General features: G+C 44.8%; 3 protein-coding genes across 3 annotated transcripts in view; 2 read left to right on the top strand and 1 right to left on the bottom strand.

Annotated features, from left to right (window-relative positions):
- LOC310783804 (phospholipid-transporting ATPase ID-like) overlaps positions 1-4,721 on the top strand; it is a gene marked incomplete at its 3' end in the record, with an annotated part of 32,540 nt that extends 27,819 nt beyond the window's left edge. The window contains exons 22-25 of the mRNA XM_083644705.1: positions 1,069-1,292; positions 1,542-1,625; positions 2,903-3,148; positions 4,659-4,721. Coding sequence (XP_083500831.1) covers positions 1,069-1,292; positions 1,542-1,625; positions 2,903-3,148; positions 4,659-4,721 — 617 coding nt within the window. The remainder of the gene's footprint in view (positions 1-1,068; positions 1,293-1,541; positions 1,626-2,902; positions 3,149-4,658) is intronic.
- Positions 4,720-10,117, top strand: LOC310783643 (putative phospholipid-transporting ATPase IM). The gene is made up of 3 exons (XM_083644550.1): positions 4,720-4,797; positions 4,893-5,023; positions 5,612-10,117. The coding sequence occupies exons 1-3, from the start codon at positions 4,722-4,724 to the stop codon at positions 5,936-5,938; spliced, it is 534 nt and encodes a 177-aa protein (XP_083500676.1). The 5' UTR covers positions 4,720-4,721; the 3' UTR covers positions 5,939-10,117.
- Positions 10,118-11,203: 1,086 nt separating this feature from the next.
- Positions 11,204-19,026, bottom strand: LOC310783805 (GTPase IMAP family member 7-like; the record flags this gene model as incomplete). The annotated part of the gene is made up of 3 exons (XM_083644706.1): positions 18,997-19,026; positions 16,909-17,612; positions 11,204-11,227 (listed from the first exon to the last, which is right to left on the bottom strand). The coding sequence occupies exons 1-3, from the start codon at positions 19,010-19,012 to the stop codon at positions 11,204-11,206; spliced, it is 744 nt and encodes a 247-aa protein (XP_083500832.1). The 5' UTR covers positions 19,013-19,026.
- Between the last annotated feature and the right edge of the window lie 2,085 nt (positions 19,027-21,111).

The raw sequence follows: 21,111 nt of genomic DNA on the forward strand, positions 1-21,111 counted from the left end.
TGATTAAAGGGACCAAAAGAGTGAAACATGTTGGAAGTGATTTTTCCATCTGCTCCTTCAACCATCTTCCAGAGTACCACAGCCATGGCTAACCAGGAAGTTAGCGTTGCACTGGGTTCCCATGTCTCAAAGTCAATGGGATTTTTGAATGGGGTTTTTCGGTTAGATCAGAGGTTTTCAAAGTGGGAGGCGGGCCTCCCTAATGAAGCTCCAAGCAGTTTCAGGAGAGGCTCAGTGAATGGAAGTGAAAAAATATGACATTAGTCATCAAAAGGAGATGACATAGAATAGCCTTATTGTGTGTGATTTGGTTAAAGGGGTAGTTCAGAGATTCAGTAGTTTGGGGAATTTTACAGAGTCAGAAACAAGTAAATGCCTTCAGATAGACCCTTTTGATGTATTTGGTGTAGTTTGAAGTATGTCAAATAGTAATACAGTATCAGCCTATCTTGGCTCAATTGTTGAGTGTCTATGGGGTCAAATAACATCATCATGATCCCATACTGTAGGCATCCAGGAACTGAGAGAGGAAGGCTCCTGTTTCCAAGTTTTGTCTGGGGGGAGGCCCACAGTCTCAGACTTTGAAAACCCCTGAGTTAGAAGCCTCAACTAAGGTCTGTGGTTAACAAAAGTTTATGAAACTGAGACCTTTGAGTTCAGCAAGATAACCTTCACAAATGAACACCACTTTTGTGATTTTTGAAGCATAAATGCGATCACCAAAGATCACGATTTCCAGAAAACCTACGACCAGAAAAGAGTGGCACAAATATTCTCCACAAAGACATGACAAAGGCAGCCTATAGTTAAGAAAGTAAAGTATTCAAAGTCCCCTCTCCCTCCCCCTCTCTCTCTCCCTCCCTCTCCCTCTCTCTCTCCCTCTCCCTCTCCCTCTCTTCCTCTCCCTCTCCCTCTCTCCCCCTCCCTCTCTCTCTCCCTCTCCCTCTCTCTCTCCCTCTCCCTCTCTCCCTCTCCCTCTCCCTCTCTCCCCCTCCCTCCCTCCCTCCCCCTCCCTCTCCCTCTCTCCTCTGCCTCCCTCTCCCTCTCTCCTCCCTCTCCCCCTCCCAGCGGCCCATATAGGCGTGGGCATCTCGGGTCAGGAGGGCATGCAGGCGGTGCTGTCCAGCGACTACTCCTTTGCCCAGTTCCGCTTCTTGCAGCGCCTCCTGCTGGTGCACGGCCGCTGGTCCTACTGGCGCATGTGCAAGTTCCTGCGTTACTTCTTCTACAAGAACTTCACCTTCACCTTCGTCCACTTCTGGTACGCCTTCTTCTGCGGCTTCTCTGCCCAGGTGAGACAGCCAAGAGATGGTGGGGGGCCGGAATGGGAGGAGGTGATTGTGGGACCAAAACATTCCCAATCGTATACTTTTTTGTGTGTGTGACAGTTTTGCCTTCATTGATAGGACAGTAGGTCGACAGGAAGAGTGGGGGGAGAGATTGTATCAGATCAGATTGCAATCTGATTGCAATCAGATCACCCAAAATGCATGTTAACGCCAGGTGTAATTGGCCTCTCAATGTTCTGTCTTTCCTTTCAGACGGTGTATGATGAGTGGTTTATTACACTCTACAACTTGGTGTACACAGCACTACCTGTACTCGGCATGAGTCTGTTTGACAAGGTAACGGTGTGTCTCTAGCCCTTTTCCCACATGCGTACCGGAAAATTACCTGTAAGTCAATATCGGACATTTCCCTGAATTTCCCTTCACACCTTAGCGCGCGCATATGGGAATCTAGTCGTCAAATAGCCGGTATGTTGGGGGACGGGGGGAGCTTATTTGGGGGGTCGGCAAAACTTCACTCAGTCCTCCGTACTTTGCAGCAGCCTGACACAGGACAGACAAAGCGAGAATGGCAGAGGCTTGCAAGGCAAGCTGCCCAACGCTTGTAGCCTATGTATGTAGAGAAATGCATGAAGCGAAATGTGTGGAAGTAGTTTGCTTTGATGTGCGCGAATGATTAGATGATGCACTTTGAAGAAGTTGGGATCCGTGTCTGAGAGAAATAGTTGCTGGTTCGATGTTTATCCGTTCACCTGCGTCGCGTTGAAGCACTTTTTACAGACTGGCTTCGTTTGATGTGTCCGGCTTGCCTTCGGAAATCAGCAAGCTGACATACTGCTCTATTAGGCTATCACAAGATCATTTCGCCAGTTTGCTTTAATGTGCGCGAATGATTAGATTATGCCCGCTGGAACATTAAGCAACGTGTGTAGGCTACACTTCGCCCATGATTGAAGGACCGCTGTCGCGGAAAATGACTGGACCCGTTTTCACTTGCGTCCCCTTAAGAGCATACCGCTCTTCTGACTGGATCGAAACTGGTGAAATGTCGGGGACGACGGGGTCGCGCTTATACCGGCACGGCGCCTTTCCCACATGCAGGCATTACACCACGTTCCGGTCATTTTGCGGTACAAAGCGCATGTGGGAAAAGGGCTTCTGTGTGTGTGTGTGCGTGTGCGTGTGCGTGTGTGTGTGTGTGTGTGTGTGTGTGTGTGTGTGTGTTTGTGTGTGTGTAGTGTGTTAATTTTTAAAGCCAGAGTGAAGATACTGGTATCATATGAAACTAGAAGACTTAAGGCATCCATTGGTACCAACCATATCGTGCTAGCAGTATAGCTTGTTGGGAAGAGGGATAAATAATTTAGGCTAAATTTTGGCGAGGGAAAAACTGTCATGACCATTTTCAAAGGGGTCCCCTTGACCTCTCACCTCAAGAGATCTGAATGAGAATGGGTTCTATGGGAACCCATAAGTCTCCCCTTTACAGAAATGTCCACTTTATGCTAACCCCATGCAGTTTTTAGCAGAATGCGACCAAACGATACTGCCCCCTCGGGACTGACTCGGCGCCCCACACAGCTGACCGCGCTCTGTCTCCCCCTGCTGTCCAGGATGTGAACGACTTGTGGAGTATGGAGCACCCCGAGCTCTACGTCCCAGGACAGCTCAACCTGTACTTCAGCAAGAAGGCCTTTTTCAAGTGTGCCCTCCACAGCGCCTACAGCTCCCTGGTGCTCTTCTTCCTGCCCTACGCCGCCATGTACGACACGGTGAGGGACGATGGCAAGGACATCGCCGACTACCAGTCCTTCGCCCTGCTCACGCAGACGAGCCTGCTCATCACCGTCTGCATCCAGGTAGAAAACTTTTCCCCTCAACAGTTCTCTCACATTAGTTGGGTTTCCATCCACCTGTTTTGATGCGAAATTTCAATTTGCGCATAAAAAACTGAGTGGAAACGCTGCCTAATTCGCAAAAACCTCCAAATATCGCAAAAAAAGTTTTCACGCTTGAGGGAGGCGGAAAGGTCGGGTGTATCGATAAAAGGAAAATGCGAAACGTGCGGGGGAAACGGTTTAAGCGATATTCCGTTGTCTCTCCATTCAAAAACAACACAGTTTGCCTTGATCACTGCAAAACATGACATGCCGTGTGTAGCCTCCACAATACCCGCCGTGGTAAACAGAAGAAGACTGGGATATTAACTTTAAGGCGACTCACTTCTAGACTTGAATGAAATTGTATTCACTTACTATCTGCTCCGTGGATTACCATTTTACAATTTCGGACCCGAAATTGTAACATAGCAACGTTGCTATTGTACAATTTTTTTGGAGATCGGGTTGGGATTATAACGTTAGTTTGCCGAGTCGCACCTGGTAATCCAGAAATGGCGTTATGGTACCTTTGTCTACTTGTAGATCATCAAGAAACTTTAAATTAATAACGTTAGATGTGTTTAACAGACCTGTATATCGGGTCTAGCAGCTGATCAGCAGCTCAGACAGCCTCAAACACCAGGTGATTGACAGCTCTATAATTCGCAAAATAGCAGTGGATGGAAATGCGCATTGTTTCGCATTTTATTTTGCCGACTTTCTGAAAATTCGATTAAAAGTTGCGATACATTTGGATGGAAACCCAGCTATTGTCTGATGCTTGTTTATCCAGGCTATGTTGGGACGTCTGGGTAGTGTAGACGCAAAAGCACTTGCCTACCACCGCGGGAGACCAGGGTTCAACTCCCAGCAGCGGTACCTACGGCTTGGTCAGATGTTCCTACAGGCACAAATGGACGTGTCTGCGGGTGGGAAGCCGGTGGGCTACAGTATGAGTCCTGGTCGCTCTGGTCGGTCGGGGGCAGGTTCGTGGGGTGGGGACCTTGGGGGAATAGTGTGATCTTCCCACTTGCTCTGGCCTGCCGGTAAAACCCCTCGCTGTCAGGTGAAAAGAATCAGCTGCCGACTGCACGGCGGAAGCATGTGCGAGTCTATGGCTCTCCCCAGATCAGGAGAGGGGGTGGAGCAATGAGTGGGGAAAGGGGGAATTGCCCAAGTACAACAACTGGGGAGAAAAATGGGGGGGGGGGGACTTGGAAAAAAATGGTTAGGCTATGTTTAACAAGAATCATTATTTTATCACTTTTTAAAGCACAAGTGCAGTGTCCGTTCCCCCCTGCTCTCCATTTCATTTGAAGGTTTATCAAATTATTTGCTTTTATAATTTATGGTTAGAGTAATGTATTTTTGTTTCATCACCGGTAAAGTGCTTTGACTGTATATATTATACAATAATAATTGTACAAACCCTACTGTATTTCTGTTACCTCTCTCCTGGTCTCTCTCTGGTGTCTCTGTCTCTCTCCAGTTGGGGTTGGAGCTGTCCTACTGGACGGCAGTGAACACGTTCTTCTTGTTCGGCAGCCTCGCCATGTACTTTGCTGTCACCTTCACCATGTACAGTAACGGCATGTTCCTCATCTTGCCCTCCGCCTTCCCTTTCATAGGTGAGTGAGTGACCTCTAGTGGCCGCAGGTATCATGCCATACTCTGTGGTCACTGACCTCTCTCTACTCTCTCTACTGTCTGTTTGTCTGTCCAGGGGCAGGCAGGAACACTCTGACCCAGCCCAACATTTGGCTGACCATCCTCCTCACGTCCATCCTGTGTGTACTTCCTGTGGTCACTTACCGCTTCCTGTTGATTCAGCTCCGCCCCACCATCAATGAGAAGGTAACAGGCATCGCCATCGTCCAAGTCCCACTTTTTACTGTACGCAAGCTGAGCTACTGCTGAGCGCTACGTCTGAGTTACCCATAACAACGTGAGGGAGATTCATTGCCCTAATGTTTATTGATTGGGGCTATGGTCTGGTAGCTGGTTGGTTCACAGTAGTGTTACAATATTGGGAGCGTCCTGGAGCACATGTGGAAAACAACATTTACACGGGCTTCACATTTAATCACATACAGTAGGTTTCACATGTAATCACATGGGAATTTACATGGGTTTCACACATTTCACATGTGAAAATGTTCCAAAACCACATGCTTCCCATGGGCAATGTTTCACATGTGTTCCACATGTTTTCACATGTTTGCACATGTGAAATTTCATATATGAAAAATGAATTTTGCATAAATTATCTTGATGCACAGGCGCACAGCCTCAAATTGACAGGTGCGTGGGTTGCAACATAGCAGATGACTTCCCGGGCAGTCGCAAGCGCTGTTTTGTGCAGGGAGACGAAGACATACCATAGGGCCCGATGTTTCTTTAACCGCCATCTTGATGTCTGTCACTGTCTGCCCAAACTTTTAGGTGATGTTCAAGGTGCGGCAGGCCAAAGACAAAGACCCGCCTCTGCCTCGGCGCACTCGCATGCGCCGCACCAGCTCCCGGCGCTCAGGCTACGCCTTCTCGCACGCGCAGGGCTACGGGGACCTGGTGACGTCGGGGCGCTACCTCCGCCAAGCCTTGTCGCGGTCGTCGGGTTTGGCCAACGCGGGACGCACAACCACGGGCTTCAGTCCCATGGGACGATCGGCCGGGTACAGTCCCACGGGACGCCCCCAGAACGCCAAGATGGAGGACGTGGAAGTGACATCGTTGCAGATGTACAGGACTGTCCGAGATCCAGCCTTTTGAGGTGGCGGTCGCTAACATCTGAGGAGGTGTTGGACGGACCAGCGGAGAAGATCTGGGATGCCGACTGAACAATCGAATGTCATTGGCTTTCAGATGCGTAAAGCTCCATGATGCACATCCTTGCCGCGAATAACTTGCTTGGGCTTTTCCAGAGAACTTTCATAATCACTCTGTCTCTCGTCCGTCCAATCACTTAAGACGAGTTTGAAGAGTGCTCGGCTTTTGCTACAGGAATTTTACTTTATCATATTGTTTTATCAAAGGTAACTACAACACGGCATGAGGAAGCCACTTTCGATGGGTACACGGACCACTTTGTCTTCAGCAAACAAGCAAACTGATAATGGACAATTATCCATGAGACACGTCCGTCTCCACGAGAAACAACCATGGCTCGGTTCCAGATCGGAAACTGAGCAATAGAAAATATTCTGGAATGAATACTAAAAAGTCACGTTTTGATGGGAACTAATGGCGGATGGAGAATATGGCAAGACTTGAAAGACTTCACTAAATGTCTTCTTCTTTGTGGCTGGCCAGGTTGAGGATGGTGAAGCAGGTTCAACCATCATTGGAGAGTCCAGCTTTCTCTGGATGTATAATATAGTGCTTCCTTGCTGTTTGGGGGAAACTTTTGTATTTCCCTCTGAAGTTTTGATTCAGCACTTCCTGTACGAAGAAGATCTCCTGCCAGTGACCATAACCCACACCTGAAATTAAGCATGCATGATAATGGATTCTATTTTGCCAATATCCAATATGCCGATATTTTCCAACTCTTCTGGCTGATTGCCGATGCCGATATATGCACACCTTTATCGGCCGATCCCGATAACATGCCGATAGCATTCTTACCTGAAATTACTTTGGACAAATAGGGCAAATCTACTAGTCAGGGTGGGACACACTTTTCTGTTTTTATGCAAAAATCTTGCCTAATGCAGCTTTGATGATTTGTTGATGAGCCTTGAATAATTTCTCAAATGTGTCTTTAGCATTTCGGGTTTATATTTTGCGTCTTTAGCGTTTCGGGTTTATATTTTGTGTCTCTAGCATTTTATTGTGTGTTATAGTAATTGTAGGCATCGCACTGCCACTGAGAGTCTCTAATTACTGTAACTATAGCAACCGCTAGCTGCACAGTTTCTATGGACTGTCAACTGCTCAGCAGAGGTCATTAGGACTCAAGTTTATACCTCATTTGATAAGGAATTATAAATTTCATGAGATATTAAATCACATTGTGATTAATTATTTTATCCAAATGTGTTTATTTGCTTTGGATAGAAGCAACAAACTAGCCATACAAACTATACAGAAAAGGCTTTCAGACAATCAGCACAGCTTTGCTGGATAAAGTTTCTAACTAGTTTTAGGAAACTAGTGTCTAATTTAGCTGTTATTATCTGGCTCGCTGGCTTGAATCCTACGAAACACTCAAACGTCTTTCTTTTACAATATTGTATCAATTATTCGTTTTATTTAAAAAATATATCAGATATCACATAACTGCTTAATGACTTGAGAAACCATAAATGCTGCCTTAATAGGAGATTTGCTTATGGTGCTTTGTGGAACACAGAAACAACAATGATATCAATAATGTTCTCTTAGCTGCAAGATATGGATGGTAGAAAATGAGTTTTATGCAAATCAGTCGAGGAGTAGCAAAATAAACCAAATGTATCAGATTCGCCCCCGTACCTGCAGACTGCAGGACATGCCCCTGTGGTCCATCAGATCAATATTTTATTCTTTATTTGGTGTTTGGATGTAAACAAAATGGAATTGGTGCCATAATTATGCAATAATAATAGAAAGAAGAAATTATGTTAGATATTATGGCAAATGTTGCCCATAATTTTACCTTTCGGTTTCTCATGGTATCCTTGAATGTACAGTTATTGGTTTTTGGTTACTTGTACCGTTTTCGAGTTTCAAATTTAAACCAATAAGAAGGGACGACGGATGCTGTGACATCAGATGAATGAGCAATCTATAGAGAGCCCCAGGAATGAGTCCGGAAAACATAGATGCTAACACTTCCGGGTTCTTCACTGTTTTCACCTATGGGATTTTTTAATGGGTTTTTGGCGCGATGCTTCAAATAAGGTCTCTGGGCAACGCAAGCTTAATCAAACGTGAACCAGTGTTCAGCGGGATAATCTTCACACGAGGACCACTTTTATGAGTGTTTAAGCTTTTACGTGCCGTTAAAAGGGCGGCTAGCTAGCAAACGGCTAAATGAGACTACACTGTTGAGTCGACGGGGATATTATACGTCAATAACGTCATCACTTCAAAGGACGAACACGGAAATTATCTTTCCCTCACCTGGTTCAGCCCGGGGTAATCAGTGCACAGCAGCGCACACATCAACAACACTCCAGGTTGAGCGGTGACATGACGTGGAAGCCTATGCGACACTGTGTGTAGTTCTGGATTAGCTTAGCACGAGCTTTTTACTTCTAGGGCTTGCATTTACACTTCAAAACTCATGAAAGTGGTCCTCATGTGTGAAGATTATCCCGCTGAACACTGGTTCGCGTTTGATTAAGCTTGCGTTGCCCAGAGACCTTATTTGAAGCATCGCTCCAAAAACCCATTCAAAAATCCTATAGGCAGAAACAGTGAAGAACCAGGGAGTCCGGGACTTCCGCGTTCCGACTACAAAAAGATGTCATCCCTGCTGCTCTCTATTGCTGAAGCCACTGTGGTGAATCTACCACAGTGCGATTCCGTCCAATGCTGCCCAATATTGAATGTACTGTGTACTTTGTACTGTATTGGCTGTAAACCAAAGATTTTTACAAGGTTTTTTATGTCATATTTTACTCTAAAGAAAATTGATGGTCATCGGACAGAATCTGATGCTAGAGTTTAGCGTGGTGAAGCTGGTTTACACCATTGATAGTAGGCCTCCTTCAATACAGGGACACATTTAGCGTCATCTCTCCATGGTAGAAAATATTTTTAAAAGTGCAAATATACAGAGGAAACATTGTAATTTAAGACCGCTATTCACTTCATGCTTGTAAAACGAATACGATTGCTGTACTTTGGACCTATTTCCCAAAATAAAGCTTTGGGAAAACGAAGTTTTGTTCAAGTGACATGATGCTAATCTGGTTAATATACTCTGTGACATGATGTTAATCTGGTTATACTCTGTGTCATGATGATAATCTGGTTATACTCTGTGACATGATGTTAATCTGGTTATACTCTGTGACATGATGTTAATCTGGTTATACTCTGTGTCATGATGCTAATCTGGTTATACTCTGTGACATGATGCTAATCTGGTTATACTCTGTGTCATGATGTTAATCTGGTTATACTATGTGTCATGATGCTAATCTGGTTATACTCTGTGACATGATGTTAATCTGGTTATACTCTGTAACATGATGCTAATCTGGTTATACTCTGTGTCATGATGTTAATCTGGTTATACTCTGTGACATGATGTTAATCTGGTTATACTATGTGTCATGATGCTAATCTGGTTATACTCTCTGTGACATGATGCTAATCTGGTTATACTCTGTGTCATGATGTTAATCTGGTTATACTATGTGTCATGATGCTAATCTGGTTATACTCTGACATGATGTTAATCTGGTTATACTCTGTGTCATGATGTTAATCTGGTTATACTCTGTGACATGATGCTAATCTGGTTATACTCTGACATGATGTTAATCTGGTTATACTCTGTGTCATGATGTTAATCTGGTTATACTCTGTGACATGATGCTAATCTGGTTATACTCTGTGACATGATGCTAATCTGGTTATACTCTGTCATGATGCTAATCTGGTTATACTCTGTCATGATGCTAATCTGGTTGACATTCTAAGAAGCACTGCCTGCAGCATTGGTGCAGGTTGGATGCATTAAGGCTGGCTTCTACATTGTATTTCAAGTTATTTTGTACAGTATTTCTCTAGTACTTTAACTACCATTCTAAAATAAATTACAAACCTATTAGTAAATTCAGATATTTATAACTATAGCCCTGAAGACTGAGACTGCAATGTAATTATATATTATATATATATTGCAAAGTATTTGATGATACCTTGAACATGACAATAACCCTGCCGAATTATAGCGTAGCATCGCTCGTACAAATAAACATTTTGTATAATTTTGTACCTTAAAAATGTTTTTTACAGGAAAAAAAAAAAAAGATCTGAAAGGTCAAGAACATGTCTTGTTTGTGATTGTACTTCTTATTACATTTTGTATTATTTATTATTATTATTATTATTATTATTATTATTATTATTATTATTATTATTATTTTATTTTTTTGCAGACCAGCAAACCATTTTTCTTTCATGAGACGATCAGAATGCAATAGCATTATCAACAGCTATTGGAAATAAAATAAATTTGAAAATAATTAATATATAATGCTGCTAAACAGAGCAGCGATCAGTCAGTGACACTGCTGGGAGTGGTTAGGTCAACTGCAATTCAGATTCATTCCATGATTTAATCTAGGGATCAAAAATTCTAATCAATGCCATTCAAATTCAGTTTCTGCTAACTACCTACTCTGTCCTAGTAGAAATGTAATAATAATAACTTGGATTTAAATAGCACCTTTCAAGGAACCCAAGGACGCTTTACAATGGTCAGACACACAATGACAAACAGATAAAACAGAACAGAGAGAACAGAGTTAACTAGAGGCCAAAGGCTTTGTTGAACAGGTGAGTTTGTTCTTGAAAGTGTCCAAGGATGAGGAGTTGCGGCATGTGTTTTCTCCTTTGACCAGCAGAGGGCAGCATGTCATTAAACAGCAGCTACAGAGCTCCAGGAGCAGAAGGCTTTCTAATGTTTTCATAATTTCATAGAATGTATCTTTATGATAAATAAATAAATTACTTCACTTGCATTTTTTAAGAACTTTTTAATAACAACTTTTCATTGAGATTTAGGGTTCGAGCCAGCCAGCTCAATTTACGGTGCCACCACCTCTCTCAGGCACAGGCCAAGAACAAGGGGATCACACACACACACACACACACACACTCGATCTATATAAGCAAATATATGGGACAGTAATTGCACAGTTATTGAGACAGTTTTGGGACAGTTATTACACAGTTAACACGTTTCACCTTAGGGTTGTGTGTGTGCGCGTGTTTGTGTCGGGACGGGGGGGGGGTTATGTGCATGAGGTAGGTGCAACAGGTAAAGTGATTCAAGTGTACAGCGAAGCGTTCGAATGAAGTGATCCACTGACTGGATTAAGTGTACATCAGAGTGATGGCCTGTGGGAAGAAACACACAGACGCACAAATTTACACACTGAAAATCATTGGGCGTTCCACCGCAGAGAATAGCTCCAGTGTCATCTGCTGATCACTCCAAACCATTTAGACTAGAAAGCCCGGCTCTGTTGGCCAGTGGTGCAGGAGAACTTGTGACTGAGCCAGTCACAGAGGAGCAGTCTTAACCCTGTTAGACATACCTTAACACAGTCACAGAGGAGCAGTCTTAACTCTGTTAGACATACCTTAACACAGTCACAGAGGAGCAGTCTTAACTCTGTTAGACATACCTTAGCAAATGTCATTTAAATGTATCATGTCATGTGCATCATGAGACACACACAGCACATTTGTTATAAATGTGTTACGCAAGTTGAATTTGGTTTGGTTGCCAGGTGAAGAAGAAGGACATGAAGCAGGCCAGCAGTGTCATGGCTGCTCAGGCCAGCAGTGTCATGGCTGCTCAGGTGGAGCAGGCCAGCAGTGTCATGGCTGCTCAGGGGGAGGCGATATTTTTTTTCCGGATGATGGCGAAGGCTGGAGGCACTGCCCTGTCTTTAACATCACCAGCGTAGCGCCTCCTACAGGCTGATACACAGAGCGACACAGCGCCTCCTACAGATCCACAGAAATGGACACTGTGGACAGACTGCAAAGAGATCCAGACATGTCATATACTGAGTCTAGAGCACTTTTTCAAAAAGCTATTTTTACGCCCAGCGTCAGGCAAGGTCGACAGTGATCACATAAAATGTACTTCTGATGTCAGTAAATTTTCAGCTCTCTGTGGTTTTCTGTCTCATAACCCTCAGCTCATGTCAGGGGGGAGAACAGCCCCCCCCCCCCCTCCTCAGCTCCAGGTAGTGGCAGCAGAGCGGGAATCGAACCCACAACCTCTGGCCCCGGTGTCTCTGTGTGTATTATTCCTTCATACCACCAGCTGCCCTTCACACTCACAGCTCTTCTCCGGGCGCTCTTGTCTCTTCCCTCTGCCTGTCACCATTCAAAACTGACTGAGGCTCGAACCCACGACCGCAGAAGTGGCTGAGGTCTCAATATTGCCGGGCAGGGAGCCTACTCTCTGTGCCACCAAGTCAGACTGATTGAATGAGGTTTTCTCAGGGCTTTAAATGACTCTTTCCTCTGGCTGTCGACATTCAAAACTGACTGAGGATCGAACCCACAACCTCAAAAGTCACTGAGGCTCAAACCCACAAGCTCCAAACTGCTAGACAGCAATTTTACCTGATTAATTAAGTTGAATCAGTACTTCTGCTTTACCAGTCTTATTTTACACAAATAACTGTACTTCTACTTAATCAGAGCAACAATGTGATTACATTTGGAATGACAAGAAAACATTACACGTCTGTGCAATAGGCTAAGTAGGCCTAAATAACTCAGATATAGGGTTTGCAATTGTAACGTTCCATATAATATAGTATCTCATGCTTGTTGATTTAATGATTGTTTTGCACCTGCTGCTCACGTTTGAGATACTTCTGGCTCGCCTGGAAAGAAGGTGGGAGCAGCCGAGTACAGTCAGCCAATCAGAGGCAGAGAGGGGCGGGTCATGCCTTCGCCTAGCCTTCGCCATCATGGGAAAAATAATATCGCCAGGGGGAGCGGGCCAGCAGTGTCATGGCTGCTCAGGGGGAGCGGACCAGCAGTGTCATGGCAACCTTCTGTCTGCCAGTTTGTTTCATTTTCCGACTGCAGCTTCCCGTCTGTCCCTCCCCCTCGCTCGCCCCCTTTTCACTGGCCTCTCTCTCTCACTTCCACCTGGCCCTGTTCCAGAGGAAGGCAGTTTGTTCTGAGAGGGAAGGGGAACGAGAGAAGGAGGGAAAGGGAGACGTTCTGAGAAGTATGTTGAACTTCAGAGAAGTCATTAAAGGAACAGTTCATCCAAAAATTAAAAGTCAGTCTCACCCCCATGCCGGTCGAAGCTTAAAGTCACAGTGAATAGTCTTGCTTGACAGACTATCGCCTTTTCATGCTGTAGCTACCAGCACAGCAGTCTGGCTCCTCTTACACTCACTCAAGGCTCTGTTATCTTTACAACCATTCACTGAAAGTAGCAAGCAGGCCTGCTTTATTGCACAATCCAAATCTTCATCAAAACTTGCCATTTTCAGCGTGTAGCAATGCTAGCCAGCGTTGTTGTTTCACAGAGGTGGAGGCATTTGAGAGCAACATGCAGGGAGCGGAAAGGGATGACCCTTCACTCCGACTGAAATGGTCAACACCAGATTTGACAATTTATTAGAAGGATAAACCCCTTGAGATTAACCATCTTGTTTTCAACAGGGTCCTTAACACATATATACAGAAACAAAACAGATATAACACAGGCAATACAATACACACACACACACACACACACACACACACACACACACACACACACACACACACACACACACACACACACACACACACACACACACACACACAAGCTCTCCCAGGCCTAACCACTCCCCCACCCATGAATCCCCTAAAGATGGCATAATACATACAGTAAAAATACATCCCCAGATAAAGCTGGGTTTACATGTATCAGAAACAAGATATTTCAATATCACAAATATAATTCTAGTTATAACCAAACCCTTGGGTTGATTGGCTCCAGGTGTTGCTGCTCAGGCAATTAAGATAGAGCAGGAACTCCAGAGGGAGGGGAGAGAAAGAGAGAGAAGAGGAGGAGGCTGGCTGGTCACATAACAGAAGCAAGAACAGTCTGTTTGAAGAAGAATGAAGAGATATGCCTTAAAAGAATGACAAGATGTAATGGATCTTAGAGGCCATTTACACCTGGAATTAACATGCGTTTTCGTTTCTCAGAAATGGGTGTCCTCTCAAGCCGCATAAAGTTGCTGTATCCAGATTGAGAGGACACATTGCATTTACACTTGTGTTCAATGTGTACACAATGCATCCCTGACGACCTCCGGAGGTGGTTTGGCCGATCAGATTGCAATCCTTCTTCAATGTCTTTTGGGGGTGTTTACACCTGTACTTTCAAGTGATAAAACACAATCTGATTGCAATCTGATCACAGAAAACGCATGTTAACGCCAGGTGTAAATGGCCTCTAAGTGAGCTAGGCACATTTTTCCAGTCAGATGGAGCTTCAAATTTAAAGGCACATCGTCCAATTTCTTTAGAAATTCTAGGAACAAAGAAGAACAGATGATCAGCGTATGGCGATCTAAATGGAATTAGAAAAATACATTTAAAAATAAATAATGGCAGAGCTTATCCACGCAGCCTGCGCCCAGTGAGTGAGACTAAAGTGAGTGAAAATGTGCCGTTCAGCTGACGGCTACAGTGAAGATTTCAACTCAAAACAGGATCTTTTCAACTTGACATCTCCTTGGATTACATCAGACGAGCATGAAGGATTTTTTGGTTATACATTTGAATTCTGTAACTCTGTTTCCCAGGAAAACTCCATGTATGTTTTGTGGACTAAAAAACTTCACCCAACCTTCCATTGGCATGGGGATGTGCAGTTAAAACGACTTCCTTGGGGAAATTTTTGAAGTTCTTCAATTTGAAACTGTGGAGGAACCTCTTAAGGTGCTTTGAGGAACCTTCAAGAAAAAGGTTCTTAGAAGAACCCATTCTTGAGGAACATTTTGAAGCTCTGGGAGGAACCTTTAGAAGTTATGATGGAATTAGCATGTTGTGCCAACTCAACTAGTCTCTTAAAACAGACTGTCTCATCTACATCCGGCGAATGCAGCTATACAGTCTGTACGTTACACCCCCAGAACATGCACAAGGAAGTTGGGAAAAAAACCTTCAGACTGGAAGGAAGTTCGACAAAATCCGACCAATCACGACACGTGTGTCCACGGAAAAAAATTCTGATTGGACTAATGAGCGGAAGACCCGCCTTAAAAAAATTCTGATTGGGCTAATGAGCGGAAGACCCGCCTTTCTGCTTCCCATTCCGGTTGGTGCATGATTCTCCCCCACGAAGTACAGACGGTATGGCGGAAGCATTTGAAAATTGCGGAAGCCAACTCGTCTGTTCTAAGAGACTACAACTCAACTGTTCCTTTAACAGTCTCTGGAGGAGGAGGAGTGCATGCTGGATGCCAAGGAAACCAGTGGAAAGGGGAAGGGAGAGGAAAATCTACAGAGCAAATATAACAAGAGAACTGTTGTGCTCAGTTCTCTCTATACTCTGTCTATCCCAGCACATTGTCCTATTCTCTCTAACAGTCTATGCTAATTCTGGTCCATTGCGACAGCCGTGCCCAACACGAGAAGAGATTCTCTAGCTCAGGGGTTTGGAAACACACACACATGATTTCCTGTAATATGGAGAAGCTCATGTCCATAATTCTGACGTGCAGTGAAACACAGTATGCAGCGATTACATCTATAATCATTTCCTGATCATGTAATAAAATGTACACTTCACTTGATCAAAAGTGTAAAATCCCATAATGTAATAACTTGTTCCGCACCAGAGCTCGTTTGGGCTTTCACACCACCCCAAACCAAGCGCACTATATCCGAGGAAACAAACTCTGGTGCCTTTAAAGTGGACCAAACAGCTTATATGTGAAAGCGACCTGAGTGATGGACTACCTCCTTGAGAGACCATTCTAGGTCAGATAAGCTTAAGGCCATCAGGACAACAGTTGAGAAGGCTGCCATGGGAGAGAGAGACAGATCAAACCATCTGCCTTGTAACTAACCACTGTTTTTAATTGATTCTTCACTGATGCCTTCCTGTAGAGGAGGGGCCAAGCTGCTGCTGCTACACCACTGGCTGCTTGCCTCAAGACCCAATGGGCACCAGCTGAGACGACTGGGATTATTGTCGATCGCATTTACTCTTCAAAAATCGTAAAAGTGGTGTTCATTTGTGGAGATGATCTTGCTGAACACAAAGGTCTCAGTTTCGTAAACTTGTGTTAACCAGTTTTGCCAACTTGGCGACTTTGTCGCTGTATTTAGCTACTTTTCAGACCCCCTTGGCGAGTTTATTTCTCAAAAATTCTGGTGACTTTTTCTGACCATGGGAAGTCATGCTGTGGCTCAGGAGGTAGAGCGCGTCGTCCACCAACCAGAAGGTCGGTGGTTCGATCCCCTGCTCCTCCAGTCCGCATGTCGAAGTGTCCTTGGGCAAGACACTGAACCCAAAATTGCTCCCGATGGCTGTGCCAGCACCCTGCGTGGCAGCTGAATGGGTGAATGTAGGCACATTGTAAAGCGCTTTGGATAAAAGCGCTATATAAATGCAGTCCATTTTATCATTTTACCATTGCAATGGATAGGTCAGATGTTTCAACGTATATATTTTTTTATTTGAAAATACAAATTACATGGTTTTCAATAAAATACCTTCGCTCACAGCGATAATTTGTAATTTATTTTGATACATTGAATGGCGATGTACGCTAGTTGTATTTTCTATCCAGATTTTGCACATACACCCCATATAAAGAGATTTATATAACAGGATTTGTTTCACTATCTTCTCCGAGATCACTGCTCTTTTCCTGTTTTGTTGTCTTCAGATTAAGATCAGCCATTGCTTGCAGAGGTCCTTTCTTGAAAGCCTTAATTGTCTCCCCTACGCCCTCCCTAACTGTTTCTGCCCCCTCAGCTGCATCATATCCAATCAAAGCACCTCCAACACCTCCTATTAGTCCTCCAATTACTAAAGTTGCTGGTCCTCCAATTGCTCCTCCCACTGCTGCTGCTGCTCCCATACCAAGGACAAACCCCATCAATGCTCCTATTGCAATAGCTGCAAATTTGACCTTGAGCTTCTTAAAGACACTGTGTTTAGCCTTCTTTCTGGTCTCTTCCTGTGAGATGTTTGCTGATGACTGTCTAATGTTCTCTTCCTCTTGTTGTATCTCTCTCTCCACCTCTTGCAGCTTCTCATTGGTGTAGTAGCCTCCACTGTTTTCCTCCACTATCTTGTCTATAGTGCGGAGCAGCGCTGCCACCTGGACCTGGTTCCTCCTGTAGTCATCCTGCTCGTCGTCGTTCCAGTATTCATTATCGACGACGTGACACCGGCCGCCACACTTCTGCACAAGATCTCTCAGAGCTTCACTCTGACTGACAAACTGCTGGATTGTCTGTCCTGGATTGAGCTCGTCACCATGAGTGAAGAGAACTGCAGCGTGTCTGAAAGCTTCTGCAGAGAAATATTCGCTGATCTTTTTGACGACTTCCTCCTCCTGACATGTGAATGTCTCCTTCTCCAGCACGATGAGGAACGCATGAGGTCCAGGAGAGCACTCTGTGATACACCTCACTATCTCAGGCCTCAGCTGCTCCTCAGACACGGTTATGTCAAAGAGCCCAGGAGTGTCGATCAGAGTGATGCCTCTTCCCTCCACAGTTCTGGTCTCTGCTTGACAAATACTTGTTTCAGAGTTTGCAGAATCACTTGTCTGGAACACAGTGTCTCCAAATATGGTGTTTCCTGTGCTGCTTCTCCCAGCTCCAGATTTCCCCAGCAGGACTATCCTTCTTGTACTCGGCTCTAGAAGAGAATAACAACTCTGTATCAGTGAGACTGTATCTTTCTTGCCACTTGTCACTTTGGTTTTAGACATGTTTTGATTCATTTGTGTCGCACAGTAATATTATACTTTGCAAAATATGCCTCAGTTAGAGAAAGAATAGTTTGTGTACACATTAGTCAACAATCTCTATGTACTGTACCAGTCCCGCAGGCAGTAACGTCAGTGTTTCCCGAGTCGATTCACCTATTTTCCTGAGTCGTTCATATCCGGTATAGGACGCACTTTCCGGGCTTTTGTGTGGCTTTTAATTTTAGCCAATGGCAGCCAGTGTTATTGATATATGATCACAGGTGGAGCCCAGTAGCCGATGACCTGCTGCTCTTTAGCCGCTGACTGTGAGCGAAAAGTGGAGTTGCAGTGCAGCAGAACCCCTGCTTTTATGCACAGCCATGAAACAGCTCTCCCTGACTGGCTGACACACATGCAAAGTCAGTCTGCTATTCCTCCTACATGATTAGACTAAGACAATAGCAAATGGGGTTACTGGGCTCCACCTGTGATCATATAACTAGAGTTACAAAATGTAACCTATGTGACGCATTTACTGGGCTTTTGACTGGAGTAGCATTTAGCCTAGTTATTATTGAACCGTTTTGAAAGCTCGACCTTTCACACAGGACACAAACACACTGATAGCTTTTAGCACAATGTTTTCAATCCAGCAGGTAGGAACAGGGCTCTGTCTCTGCTTGTGTTTCTCTCACTTTCTCTCAGTCTGTCAATGAAATGTTTACAGGATTGTTTATTCTAAATGTACAACTGCAGACTTGGCCAGGTTTCCCACGGAAAAGAAAAGCTGCTTACATGAAGATTCATTGAATGAAATTAATCAAATCCTATTTATCATTATGAAATGGAATCAAATGACTTGTCTTTGCTGAGAGCAGGAGTGACTGAGTTCAAGATGAACAAAATCATAGTGATGCTAAAATGGTTTAATGCCTGACCTTGTTGTTTTAGTAACTAGCTCCGGACAATAAAAGCACGTTTCAAAAGTGATTCATAATTGAAAAAGAACATTGAGGATCATTTACTTCTCAGCTTATGTGTTTTGAGAACATCACTATTCACAGAAATGTTGAAGAAGGTTCCATCTTAAGTGTAGCAGCTAAAGCAGCTAAAATGGGATTTATACCAAATAGTCAGATTAATGACATTGCTCAGTGTTGACAGATATAAAGACTAAAAGAAGAAACCTTAACTCACCGGCCGAGGCATCCATGTTGTCAGAGAAGAGATCAGTGCAGAATGGCTGGCAACCGCTGGAAGTCCAAATGCTTTTGTGGGTGTGCTCAAGCTGGTGCGTCATTTCTGCTGTGGACGGGGGGGACATGTACCCCCCCCCCCCCCCCCTCCCCTCTCTTCAAAACACTGTTTGTGTCCCACCCACTTTTTTAACCCCAAAATACACGAGTGTTTAGCCAGCTGTCAGATTCTGGCTGAGAATGTGAATTGAGCTGGTTGTAAGGTTCTGATATAACCCTCGGACGAGTAGCCCGACATGAACAGCCTGTCTACGTGGTTCTATCAGTCTCGCTTCTATAGAACAATTTGGCATCTGTGGACGCGGACGTGTTCCATGCATGCACATTTGACAAACTGCTCACTGAATGAGGAAAACATGAAATGCCAACATCAGTTAGATTGAATGTCTTTCTTTGGAGAGGGTATGAAAAGAAAGAAAGGAAATGTGAGTTGGTTGCTCATGGTTGTAGCTTGACACTCCAGCAATCATTCATTGATTGATTTTTAGGATCAAACCATCTCAGCACCTAGCAGCCAGACTCCAAGCTGCTCAGCTGGGTAACGTAATGTCGTCATACGGGGGGGGACATCATGAAGTGATCTGTGAAGATTACTATGAGACATCAATATTGTGAATTAAAGTCAGTTTTCCAACCTGTGTAACGTTTGGTGTTTCATGTCAAACACACATCAGCGCGCGCTGTATCATCGTACGTCATAATTTGTGCCGAAGAACTTTATATATTGATAATTATCATACGAGATGGTCAACATTATCATTTTGGGAGGGAAATTATCGTACACGAGCAGCAGCCGTCTTTTTACGATGTGGAGGGTTGCTTGGGGGGTATTCACTTTGTGATGTTTATCCAATTAAAACTCATTTTTAAGATCACAACACAACAACGTTCTGACAGACAGACTCAGCCGTGCTGGTGTGTCAAGATTTGTGACGGAAGTGATGTCATCAGTGATGTCATCAGTGATGTAACTTGAGGAATTTTGATGTCATCCGTGATGTCACTCAAGCAGCTGTGATGTCATCAGTGACGTCACTCGAGCAACTGTGTTTGGCCAACTGTGATGTCACTCAGGCAGTTGTGATGTCATCAGTGATGTCACTCGAGCAACTGTGATCTAAGCCGATGGCACAATGTCGCCTAGGTGGGTGGGCGGTGTCAGTCTGTCACGCTTTTGGGAGCCCGTGGTGGTGTCAGTCACCATTTGTGACGTAAGTGATGTCATCAGTGATGTCATCAGTGTGCCAATGGCGCGCAGTTGCATGATGGCGCCTAGGTGGGTGGGCGGTGTCTGTCTGTCTGTCATGATTTTGGGAGCCCATGGAGCGGGCGTTTTCCATAACTGCAGGCATGGTGCATCATCTCCAGAGTAACTAAACTAAACTAGACTAACTCCCACAGGGGTCTAACTCCCACGGGTCCACTAACCTTCCTGGTATAGCCGATGGCGCACAGTTGCACGATGGCGCCTAGGTGGGTGGGCAGTGTCTGTCTGTCAGTCTGAAGTCTCTACGCTCGGAATCCGATTCCTAGTGTCTTAAAAATAAAAAATAAATTACAAAACATAGTGGAGGGGGGCTTGAAGCACCTTCCCACTGGGCGTATAGTGCAGCAGCTCCATCAGGCTAACAGCCAGTCAGTGGCCTGAGCCATATTGTGTCCTGTAGGACAGCAACTAATTTTCCTCCTCCTCCTCCTCCTCCTCCTCCTCCTCCTCCTCGTGCTCCACTCCCTTTTTCTTGATTCTCAGTCTTAACTCTCCTCCACCCTTCTGCTTGCTCTCTCTGCCGCAGTGCAGAGCCAGCTGAGTCATCCTGCAGCTGATGCACGGGCCGGGTGCAGAGCTGAGGGGGGAGGGGAGGGGAGGGGAGGGGTCAGCGGGCAGGGCGGAGCCGGGAGGGGGGTGGGTGGGTGGCTGGGGGATGGGGGTTGGATTGGGAGGGAGGAAGGGGGGAGGGGCAGGTGCATCATCACTAATGGCTTATGAAAAAGGTTACAGCATGTCACGCCCTCTGCATATGGGGCCCTCAGCTGGCTGGGCTGGAAATGCAATTCC

The sequence above is a fragment of the Poromitra crassiceps genome (assembly GCF_964638095.1).
Source record: "Poromitra crassiceps genome assembly, chromosome: 10".
Taxonomy (NCBI): Eukaryota; Metazoa; Chordata; class Actinopteri; order Beryciformes; family Melamphaidae; genus Poromitra; species Poromitra crassiceps.